The sequence below is a fragment of the Zootoca vivipara genome, chromosome 10 (assembly GCF_963506605.1).
Source record: "Zootoca vivipara chromosome 10, rZooViv1.1, whole genome shotgun sequence".
NCBI lineage: Eukaryota > Metazoa > Chordata > Lepidosauria > Squamata > Lacertidae > Zootoca > Zootoca vivipara.
The window spans coordinates 26031617-26044181 of record NC_083285.1 but is presented as its reverse complement, the minus strand read 5'-3'; the positions used below and the strand labels follow the sequence as shown (position 1 = coordinate 26044181).

The following is a 12565-nucleotide window of genomic DNA, read 5'->3' as shown; positions in this document are numbered from 1 at the left end:
TTCCCTGATGATGAGCACAGAGTAGCGTTTATTGTGGAGCACCTTACCGGGGCAGCCAGGGAGTGGCTAAGACCGTTAATTGCAACAAGGAATCCTTGCATGAAGAATGTCAAACTATTTCTAGAAGGTTTGAAAACGATGTATTCGTCCGATAGTCATATGGACCAGACTAAGGAGGAACTTCATAATTTACGCCAAGGAAATATGACAGTTCGCGCGTATTGGGCGAAATTCACCATGCTGGTGCACAGATTGGGGTGGGAACTGGGGTCCCCCCCAATGCAAGCGGCGTTCTACTTGGGGTTGCATGAGGAGGTGAAGGATGAGCTCTCGAGAGGTCCAAAGCCCAGTAATATGGATCAGCTGAGCAAAGCGGCTCTGGCGGTGGGGGTGAGACAGGAATCCCGGTGGAGCGACAAGCAAGCAACGCGCGCAAAGCGGGCTTGGTTCCCACGGTCGCAGGAGAAGCCACTCCCCCAACAGCCCTTTCAAGCCACGCCTGGGGCCAGTCAGGACCAGGAACCCATGCAGATTGATAGCGCGCGCGCGCGGGCTTTTCAAACCCCAGCGGCGCCAAGACGCAAGGAGGGAAGGGGTGGGAATTGCTTTCTCTGCAACTCCCCCCAGCATCTCGTCAGAGACTGCCCACATCGCAGGGAGTGGCAAGGAAAGGCGGGAACGGTTGTGCCCTCCCCCACTGAAGCAGCACCACAGCAGGGAAACGGGAAAGCCTGGCTGCAGGAGACAAGGGGCGGCAGCCAGGCACAGTCAGCAGACAACAGCCCCAGCCCACCCACCCGCACAGAGAGGAGCAGAGCCAGCCCACCCCTCCCAGAGCAGGAGTGGTTCTAGAAGTGACGCTCACGCTTCCAAATGGCTATCCCCTGACAGTCCTCGCCCTAATTGACAGTGGGGCGTCAGCGAACTTCTTCTCGAGAAACTTTGCAGAAGAGCACCAGATCCAGCTTCTGCAGCTGGATTTTCCTCTGCACGTGGCAACCATTGACGGCAGAGAGCTGCTGGGAGGGGCCATCACTCATCAAACCCCCCCCATGAGAATGACGGTGGGGAGGCACTCAGAGACACTGGCATTCAACGTCACCACCATCTCAGACCCCCCCATCGTCTTGGGCATGAGCTGGCTGGCGCGCCACGACCCCTCCATCAGTTGGCACCAGAGATGCATCACTTTTGGATCGGACTTTTGCCTGGAACATTGCATGCAGCACCAACCAGGGGAGGGGCCTCCGATAGCCACGGTGGCCACCATGCACGTCAAAGGGGGTGAGGCGATACCCAAGCCGTACTGGGACCTGCAGGAGGTCTTCAGCGAAGCGGAGTCCGACCACCTACCCCCGCACAGGCCTTTTGACTGCCAGATCAACCTGGTGCCAGGGGCAACTATACCCCCAGCCAAGCTGTACGCCATGTCAGACCAGGAACTGGAGGATCTGCGCGCTTTCATCGACAAGAACCTCAAGCGGGGGTTCATAAGAGAAAGCAAGGCAGCAGGGGGCAGCCCAGTCTTCTGGGTGGACAAGAAAGACACGCAACAGCGCCGTCTTGTGGTGGATTTTAGACGGCTGAATTCGGTGACAGAGCCGGTGGCTTTCCCCATGCCCAGAGTGGATGATCTCCTGACAGCGGCACGCAGGGGTAAGATTTTCACCAAGCTAGACCTGAGGGGGGCGTACAACTTGATCAGGATCCGGGAAGGCGATGAATGGAAAACCACGATGTTCACGCCTCTGGGCTCTTTTGAATATCTGGTGATGCCCTTCGGTTTGCAAGGGGGCTCAGCATGCTTCCAGGCCTTCATGCACCACGTCCTGGGGTCCCTCCTCTTCAGGAAATGCTTGGTCTTTCTGGATGACATCCTTATTTATTCCAACGACCCAGTGCAGCACGTGAAGGACGTCAGGGAGGTGTTACAGCGCCTGAAGGAGAACCACCTGTATGTGAAGCTGGAGAAGTGCAAGTTTCACACCAAGGAGGTGGACTTCCTGGGCTACAAGCTGTCAGACAAGGGGCTAGCGATGGACAAGGACAAGGTGCAGGCCATCCTGGACTGGCACAGCCCCAGGACGCGCAAAGATGCCCAACGCCTACTAGGCTTCGCCAACTTCTACAGGAAGTTCATCAAGAACTTCTCTCGAGTTACGGCTCCCATCACTGACTGCCTGAGAGGCAAGCAGAAGTTCCGGTGGACACCAGAGGCGCAAGCAGCGTTCGAAAGCCTCAAGAGGGTGTTCGCCTCAGACCAGAACCTGTTCCACGTGGTTCAGGACGCGCCCCTACGCATTGAGACAGATGCCTCTGATAAAGCTGTGGGCGCCATTTTGTTGCAACTGGACGCCAACAGAGAGTGGAGACCCTGTGCCTTCTTCTCCAGGAAGTTGACCCAGCCAGAGCGGAACTACACAGTTTTTGATCGGGAACTTCTGGCGATCCACGCGGCGTTCCAGCACTGGAGACACTTCCTGGTGGGCGCCAAGCACCCCATCCAGGTGTGCACAGACCACAAGAACCTGGAGTTCTGGAGAACTGCCAGGGTGCTCAACCAGCGGCAGATACGGTGGGCAGAGTTCTTCTCGAACTTCAACTTCTCCATACACTACATCCCGGGAGAGCAGAACGTCAGGGCGGATGCCCTCTCCCGCAAGCCAGAGTACATGGAGGAGGAGGAGCCACCAGCCCCAAGGCACATTTTCCCCCCGTCGGCATGGTCCTGCGGAGCAGCAGTGGTGAGCGAGGCAGAACTCACAGCACTGACGGCAGCGGATGAATTTGCCAACCGCATCTTCAGAGAACTGAGAGGGGGGAGGGAGCAGGCAAAAGACTTTGCAGAACGCAGAGGGCTGCTTTTCTACAAGGGTGCACTGTACCTGCCCACCACCAAGCTCAGACGTACGGTCCTCAAACAGATGCACGACAACCCAACGGCGGGGCATTTTGGAAGGGACAAGACCACTCACCTAGTCATGAGACACTTCTGGTGGCCAGGGGTGAGGGAAGATGTTCGAGACTATGTACGGGGCTGTGACACCTGCCAGCGGGCAAAGGTGGTCAGAGCAGCGCCACCAGGGTTGCTGGAGCCCTTAGCCACGCCACACAGGCCGTGGGAAGTGGTGTCCATGGACTTCATCACAGATCTGCCTTCTTCCCGGGGTAAGACCGCAGTGTTGGTGGTGGTGGACCTCATGTCCAAAATGTGCCACTTTATACCGTGTGCCAGGGCAGTCTCTGCAGAAGAGACAGCCAAACTGTTTGTTGATCACGTTTTCAGACTGCATGGATTACCTTTAAGGGTTATTTCGGATCGTGGCCGCCAATTTGTTTCCAGGTTCTGGCGGCGGCTCATGAACCTCCTGCAGGTGGAGGTCAGCTTGTCGACGGCTAGACACCCGCAGACCAACGGACAAGCGGAGAGGGTCAACGCCATTCTGCAGCAGTACCTGAGATGCTACGTCAGCCAGAGGCAAACGGACTGGGTGGATCGCCTGCCACTAGCAGAATTTGCCTACAACAATGCAGTGCACGTCTCCACAGGGGTGTCGCCCTTTAAGGCCAATTACGGGCGCGACCTCAGATCTTTCCCAGAGAGGGAGGGGGAGGAGGAGGAGGAGGGCCCACAGGCTGAGGATTGGGCAGAGGAACTGGAGACGGTGCACCAGCAGCTCAGAGAACACTTGGAGAGGGCCAAGGAAGCGTACAAAAAGGGGGCAGATCGCCACAGGCGACTAGGGGAGGTCATCAGGGTGGGGGACAAGGTGTGGTTGTCCTCGGAGGGCCTTCCCACCAGAGGGAGGTGCAAAAAGCTGGCACCCAAAAGGCTGGGCCCCTTCACGGTCACGCAACAGGTCAACCCGGTGGCATACAGGCTGGCACTGCCAGAGGACATGAGGGTGCATCCAGTGTTTCATAGATCGCTGCTGTCGCCGTACAGGGAAAGCAGCAGGCTCCGAGACAGCGAACAAACCCCCGAGGGAGGGGGGGAGAGGGAAGGCAGGGAGCAACTCAATGAGGCCACGGCCATCCTGGATTCAAGGTGGGGGGTGGGGGGACTGGAGTACCTCATGGCATGGGAGGATGCTCCACCGTCCCAGAATGAATGGGTCCCAGCCACTCAGATACAGGAGGAATTCTTGGTGGAAGAATTTCACGCCCTCTTTCCCCACAGACCCAAGCCCTGGCACATGGAAAGGGAGGGGGAGGAGGAGGAGGCACGGGAGAGCAGCTCACCATGGCGCTGGGAAGCGGAGTTTGAGGAACCAGAGGATGAGGTATGGGTGTCACCGAGATCCACCCAGTCAGAGGAAGGAGCAGATTGGCAGAACGTTTTTACCCCCACCAGCTCTGACGCCACGGACTTTTTGGGATTCCCGTCCTCCCAGGCGGAAGGGGGGGGCTCGCAGGACTGGGGGGCGGTATTCACACCAACGGGCTCGGAGAGCACTGAGTTCTTAGGCTTCCAGTCGTCACCGACACATGGGGGGGGCCTGGGGAGGGGTGAAGGAGAGCTTGGGAGGGGGGTGGATGTGAGGGACAGGGGATATCGCGAAGTCCCTCCCCTCCTGAGTTCAAGCCCGTCCCCGAGCAAAGGGGAAAGCAGGGAGAGTTCCGATTCCAGTGGGGAAGCAGGAAGTCGTGTCCGAGGCTCAGGCAAGGTAGTGGAGCCAGGGTCCCAGGTGGGACAGGAAGGGGCAAGCAAGGGGGGAAGACCCATCCCCCCAACTCCAGAATTACGCAGGAAGAGGAGGGGCAAGAGGATGGGTCTGCCAAAGCTTTTGTGTTGGAGAAAGACGCGCCAAAAGCCATTAGGAGGTTCTGAAACCGACTGACCACATCACTCCGTGTAAATAGCAATGACTTGAGCACTGTAAATACGCAGCACCAATAAAAGAATAAAATGCAGAGCTGCGTGGCGTCGTTACTCTGAAGTAGTCCACTCCGGCCACCGTGACAATAAGCTTTTATATAGTGATCATACTAGTTTGTGTTTCATACTAGTATTAAAAAGCCTTTTAAGACATTTTAGCCACAGTTCCTTTGCCAATTATTTTTAATTTTGTCATCTAATAATAGTGGAATTTGGGTAAATTGAGTTATGTCCAACATGAATCATACTCAAAAGTAGGTCCTCTGAAATCAATTGGCTGAAGCTCATTGATTTTAATGAATCTACTCTGAGCAGGATTAACACTGAATGTCACTATTTCACTTTCACTTTACTTTTTATCCTAAGGTTTTAAAATATGGAGATATTGGAATACATGAAATATTAGGTGCTTCTATACTTGAAACAAACTAGTTACAGCTATGCACTTGCCTGGGAATAAGTCCCATTATACTCCATGGGACTCTGAGTAGACATGTGTAGATTTGCATTGTTAATCAATTCTAAAGCTGAAGACTAATTTATAGCATCTGTCATTAGGAAGGCATGTGGCGTTATGTATTATTCTTACAATATATTAGGTATTGATATCATTGTCTTATTCAATGCAACTACTGTTTTTCAGTATTTTTATATGCAGTGCAGAATAAATGCAGTCGTTAAAATTTATGAAAACCTCATAAACGGTGTTTTATTGATGTCATTTCCATAACCAGAATTCAAACAGTAATTGCCACTCATTATGCCCCAAACTCATCAGTCCCGCAACACAATCTAAACATATGTCCTTGCTGGTGTAATACAGGTATCAAAATTTCACTATAAATTTCCATGGATACTTAATAGATAACAACAAACAGGCATTTTCTTCAGCCAAACTAATAATCTGAATAGAACAGTATCTGTCAGGACGTCACTAAGAAACACAACATGCAAAACCGACGTAAATACTGTGCATTTCAAAATTCAGACATTTTCTGAGGAAATAAAAAACTGGAAAATACATTTCAGTTGTGCGAAGCCAAGCTCTGCAAAGCTGAGAGAGAGAGAGAGAGAGAGAGAGAGAGAGAGAAACGGCAAAGGCAAGCTTGGTTCTGTTGCCACCCCTCCTTCCTTATGCAAGTAATCCCTGGGAAAACAAAGGGGATTCCCATTGTCATTGTCTTCATCTGCAGCTGATCATCACCAGCACTAGCAAGGCAGTAGCTTGCGCAGTTATCTCCACAGCGGGCAATGTCACAACCCGACCAACAGCACAAACTACTACCTCAGCCAGGGCCATGGTGCTCCCGACCCCATCCTGGAAGGAGAGAAGAAAGGCGGGCATGTTCCACCCACAATAAAATGAAGAGCCCAGAGAGCGAGAGGAAGGAGCCATGGCAAAAGGATTCGGGCTCTTTCTGACGGTCCTCTTGTCCTCTTTATCTGCAGCAGACATCAGACAGACTCCCTTCTTTGCGAAGGGCAGGAGGAAACCCCGCCCAGAGCGCGCATTACAACGCCGCCGCCGCCACCCCCCACCTACCCCGCCGCCGCCGCCACCCGCTCTGCCCTTTTCCTCGCATGACCTGAAATTGACGCGAGGGAGTCTCGTTTATTAGGTACATTACAGGCCCCAGCTGGTGCAGTCCCCAGGAGCTTAATTGTCAATCGGCGCGAGAAGGGAAAAAAAGCGAAGGCGCGGGAGGGGAGGAGGAACAAGGGGGAAGGAAGAACAAAACTAGGGAGAAAATTTGCGCTCCCATTCCCTGACACTTACTCGCCTTCGCCTCAGCTTTAGGGCATCGTTCCGCAGCGCAGAGAGAATCAAGGACCGGTGCCCTCCCCTTCCCCCTCTCAAAATTCGAACATGACCGTTGCAAGCTCAACCCCCCCCCAACCGCCCGCGCGCTGGCCCCCCTCGAAGGAATACAAGGCGGTGAGGCGCTTGACGAGGCGCCATTCCTGGCGGCTAAGGGCACACGATTGCGCTTGCCGCCCCACGCGGACAGACGAAGGCGGGAGAGGAGAAAGGAAGAACACGTTTTTTTCGGTCCCTTCCTTTAAGGACAGCAGTTGAATTCTGCTCCTCTGACGGCGGCGAAAGCGTCTTCCTCTCCGTGCCTCCTTCCCCACCCCCCCGCGCTTCCACTCCGCGCGCGCTGTATCGCCGCCGCTGCGCTCCCGCCCTTTCCGAGGCTCCGCCGATTTCCCTTTCTCCGGAAGGATGAGAAAAGTCCCCCACCCCCACTTCCCTCCGCCTATTGCTCGCCTCCCTCTTGGCGCGCCCGGCCACCCAAACCATAGATATGAGGAGAGCGGGGAGGGGGAGAGCGAGTACTCACGCTTTGCCCACGTGACTACTGGGCCTGGCTCGTCACATAGCCTTCCAGCGCCATCTTGAACAAGAACAGACCGGCAACGGAGCGGGGTTGCGGGGGGTTGGATGGGAGGTCGATGCTCTCGACCTCTGCTGCGGCCCCCTCCGAGGAAAAGGCGATGGTCAATTAATCCCCTCGGGCAAACAGGAACTCGCTTTAAAGCCTTTAAAGCATTCTCAAGGAATGCTGGGAAATAGGATGCCTCCCCCTTTCTTCGTGTGAGGAGGAAGAGCAAATCTCGGCGCGAAAATATAGAGGGGTGTGGGCACTTGACCAGCCTCGCCCTCCGAGCGAAGGCTGCTGGGAAATGTAGTCCAGGACAAGCTAGGCCTAGCCGGGGAATCGAGTAAAATTTGCGTGATTAAGTTTGCGAGGCGTTAAGTTGCCTATCGAGCTGCCAAAGGGGCACAAAAGATAAAAGGCGAAAAATACTGTGTGGCACGGCTGAAATCCTAAAAATAAGCCACGTTGAACATAATGGGACTTTGAAGAATCATGCAGCACCCTACTGTAACTTTAACCCACTGTAATATATACAATCTAGGACTGTTAATCACCTGCAGTGTAATTACCGACAAAGGTCGCCGTTGTCGTTTTGAAATGCATTTAAACTCGTGTTTTGCTTTAAATAATTTCTAGGCGTTCTAAGCAGGCAACATGCAAAACAATGATAAGTTAAAATGTATCACCCATATTATAATACCGGTAGTATGTAGGTGATCTTACCACCTCTACTACCACCATTAATAGAGGTTAAGTGGCCCCTGACCATTAGGTCATTGTGACCGACTCTGAGGTTGCGGTGCTCATCTCCCGTTATTAGCTGAGGGAGCGGGTGTACAGCTTCCAGGTCATGTGGCCAGCATGACAAAGCCGCTTCTGGCAAACCAGAGCAGCACACAGAAACACCGTTTACCTTCCCGCTTGGAGCGGTACCTATTTATCTACTTGCATTTTGACGTGCTTTTGAACTGCTAGGTTGGCAGGCGCTGGGACCGAGCAACGGGAGCTCACCCCATCGTGGGGATTCGAACTGCCCTAGGCTCTGTGGTTTAACGCACAGCACCACCCGCGTCCCTTAATACAGATAGAGAGAGGCCAATTACATCAAAACGTTAGCAGTGCACGTGATATGCAAAAAAATTACCGTAAGCAAAAAAAAGAGAGGGAAAAGTAGTAAAACTTAAAAACGAAACTTTTAGCTGGCTATATTTGCTGAAATGAAGCTTTTAGCAGGCACCTACAACACTATAGTGAGAACCATGCTTGTTGCTGCTGTAACAGACATCTTCTCCAGAAGGAAAGCCTCCCCAGAAGAGTTTAACACAAGCCCATATGGCACAATGTGTTTCCACCAATAGCTGAAGTAAGGCTTTAAAGCTAAAAACTTGAACACATTAGCAGCTAGCGCCAAGATCCAAAAGTTGTTTTACTATATTTTGTGCTGTCCATGCATGCTTCAGTAGCTGTCTTTACAGTTACAGAGAAGTAAACATACTCAAAGAGTATAAGTGACAAAAACAAGATCTATACAAGGAGTATACAGATTATTTACCAGTTTTACAATTTGTTCTTCCGCATGTTTACTCCTGTATTTTTATCTTGAGAATTGCCCTGAGATATTCAGATGAAAGGCGGTATATAAATTTAATAAATAAAAATACTACTACTCAAAAATGTCTTATGGGAATAACACATTCAGGTTAAAAACCTAAGAATTCAGAGGGAATACAACCCAATGTAGAAAAGGTTGAAATGGCTATCTTATATCACTTGGAACTACCAATAGACAATAATTCCATTTACTTGGATTTGGTTTATTTATTCATCTTGGCATTGATCAAGGGACTGCTTCTGAATTTGATTGGGTGGGGTGAGTACGGTATGTCATCATAATATTGATGCCACCAGTCTGGGTATTGCCAACAGGTGGCCCATACCTATTATTTGCATTAGAGGAAAACTTCCATTGGCTAGTTTGGGAGGATATCCCAGGAGCCATGTCATTTTTAGATCTCTCCAAAGGCAGGGAGAAAGGTTTACATAGAGGGGAAAATTAAACCTTGTTTGCCTTCTCTCTGTGGCTGAAGAAATGGCTCGATATTCCACTGATGTTGACTTACTAGCATCAAAGACGGCAAAAAAACCTGATGTGATAAGAGGCTGTGGATCCACAGAATCCAAAGCCTTCCTGTTTTGAACAGGAAGTAGAGCTAGGGGAAACACCCAATGGGAGGGGGAAATTATTACAAAAGCAGCCTTAAGTGGCCAAATTAAAAAGCATGAAATTCATCCCTCCCAGGCTGCATGAACTGACACTTCCTCTGCCTCAGTTTCTCCTTTTCCATCTGACAGATGGCTCTGCTAAAAATTCTAAAGACCAACATACAATGTTCCTTTTCACACATTCAGATTAATCATCATAAATTCAGGGCAGATTGTGTGGTAAACTTAAATCAATCTGAAACATCTGCACACTATATGGGAGACTTACCCATTACTAGGAGAAAACAGTAAGAAAATACCAATTGTAATAATTCAAATCAAATTTTCTAGTTATGCCTGATATTTTCTAAACAAAAGAACATACAAACTGGTTGAAAACTATAAAAAAGTTAATTTACCACTAAATCAAGATAGTAGCATAATTCAAATCATTGGCTCATATTGCTTCTTGGAGCAGGTAAGACTATTGTTCTACAGGGTGAGTCTTTTAAAAGGCCCTGTGGAACATGTGTACTCTTTTAAAGGACTCACCCTGTACAACACAGAAAGCAAATGTCAAGCTATTTGGCTGGCAAAATAAGAGTCATAATTTGAGAGCACATTGCAGAGCTTATGGTATGAGCTCACTGGGCAATTCTGGTGAAATACAAGATGGCATGTCCTGGAGGTAGTAGGAATACAGTCTCTCCCTCAATCCTTGCATCAAGCTTGCAACATATACAGCACATGATCCACTGCAACTGTCAAGATGACTTCAAAAGGAAAGAGGGCTTGGCACATCTTCCTTCTCAGAGGATAACCACCTTTAACTCAATGGCTGCAATCCTGCGGCACACATAATTGAAAGTAAGCACTACTGATGGATGGATGCTTTTTGGCTGTTTATGGCAAAAGGTACAAGTTTACAAAGCACCATAGAACAGTCATCATGGAGGCATCTGAGATAAGGGCTCCGTTATAGTATTTAATGGCACGTGCCTTCTGTGACACTATGTGGCAGGTGACCAGACAGGTTTGTAAAGTGTGTCACCTCCATAGTAACTTACTATTTTGCTGAGGTTCTCAGAGAATGGACAATAGAATAAAACTGTTTCTATCCAACATATTCCAGTACTATCAAGATTAGGATCTGACTAAAATTTAAGTAGTGTGGCTAGGGATAAGATTTTTTTGCAACAATGAAGAGGTTTTACAGGAAATACCCATTCTATGACACTTCATAGTAAAGGGAAGCAAACATTTTTACTTCATGACAGTTTACTATATCTCTAAACTATCTTCAAAAATACACTTCTTGTTTTGTATCACACACATAGTATACTCAAAGAGTAGAACAGTTATTCTTCAGGCTGAAAAGACGTTACAAAACATAGCACTTAAAATTATTGAAACAATGACAAGACAGACAAGTAAAATATTGCTGATACTTAAAATCATTTTGCTTTAGTCATAATTCAACAATAGTGACCAATGCCGTTTGGAGCGAAACCGAAAAAAATATACATTTCAACTAAAAGGCTTTTAAAAAAAGCAGAGCTACAGAAAAAGGGCTGACAGTAAAACAATTATTTAGTGAAATGAGGTATGGTAGTGTTTTGAGTGCTACACAGCAATTTTCTGCTTATGCAGATTCATTTATTTCAACATGGCAGCTCACAGATTTTTGCCACTATCTTTATTCATATGTCCTGTTAGCGGAGTTGTTATTCATTGGCCACAGATAAGATACATTCAAATATGCCAAAAGAGAAAAGGAAAAAATCATCTGCATGATCAGATATGAATGAACATATCTGCCAACAAAAAAAGGCAAATATTAAGTAAAAATGCAAGCATACAACTTAGTATTCATAATAAATACATTTTCAAGCTTTTAACATTATTGATGTTTAAAAAAGAATTTAAATAATAAATGCAACTTTTTTTTACAGAACTGTACGATTTATTATACACACAAGTACATTTTCCCTTTGTTTACAAAGGCTGGTTACAGATAACGTGGAATGTTACAGTACCTTCTTGCATAAAATTTTAGTACAATTTTGTACTTGAAAAAACGGTGCAAAACACCTGCCTAATAAATCCAAATGAATTAGTTTTCTTTTTTTCTTAATTACATCATTAACACATACACAACAAGCTGTACATAAGCCCACTTTTCAATCACCACTTCAAGTTACTGTAGCAAGTACTGTACTTTAAAATGGATTCCAGTCAGTGAGTCAAAGGCTTGCATTGCTATTCACCCAGAAACATTTGAGATGCAAGCTTGAAGTGATATGAATCACAGAATTCTGGTTAGTACAGTTTAAAGGCGGTCAACACTGCTTGCCAAGTACTGGTCATGAGATTTCATCAAAGATGTCTCACATTAGAACAAACATTCGTTTGATGGATGCAGTTTTCTCGAAAAGCAAAAATTTGGTCAGGACTCTCCATTCTGTACCTTGGATGCTGGTGGGTGCATAAAGTCCTTAAAGGGAACTAAAGCTTCTTTGAGAGCAGAACAGACCTCTGAAGATGAGCAGGTGATGCATTCTACTAAAGTTGGATACAAAGCAATAACCTGTGCCCATGTGTTAGCATCAACTGTAAAAAAAATATATAAGTAATTTTATAGTGTATTCTTTAAAGAGTATTTTTCCACCTGAAGTCCCCCACCCCAAGGTAAAGAGGAGAAAGATACACATCATCCACAGAACAACAAAAAGGTAAATGCAGATGCCCTCTCATACTGGCCCAGCTAATAAACGCAACAGGAAAAACAGTATGTTTAGCCAAAGGCCACTGCAGCTTAGATTCAATAAATAGGTTTTCTCAGCATCTTAATTCCTTTGCTAAATTGTCGTTTATACAAGAGTAGGCCTAGAATTACAACCTTAAGTTGTGATTCTTCCATTTGAATGATAGAATCTGTGTACACTTCCTATGAAACAAGCTTGCACAGTTTGAAGCATTAGCCAGTTCATACAGGTACTTGATTGTGGACTCCGGAAGGCTAAAATAATTAACTGGAATGAATTGACTATTATATCCCTAGATCCAGCATTTTACTGTGGTATCCAAGAGCTGTAAAAATCAG

General features: G+C 48.1%; 1 protein-coding gene across 5 annotated transcripts in view; it reads right to left on the bottom strand.

Moving 5' to 3' along the window:
• Window positions 1-11141: 11141 nt before the first annotated feature.
• The window catches only part of MON2 (MON2 homolog, regulator of endosome-to-Golgi trafficking), a 54770-nt gene continuing 53346 nt past the window's right edge, over window positions 11142-12565 (bottom strand). For all 5 annotated transcript variants that reach the window (XM_035126854.2, XM_035126855.2, XM_035126856.2 and 2 more), the window contains one exon: window positions 11142-12072. In XM_035126854.2, the coding sequence (XP_034982745.1) occupies window positions 11909-12072 (164 nt within the window). In that variant the 3' untranslated portion in view covers window positions 11142-11908. The remainder of the gene's footprint in view (window positions 12073-12565) is intronic.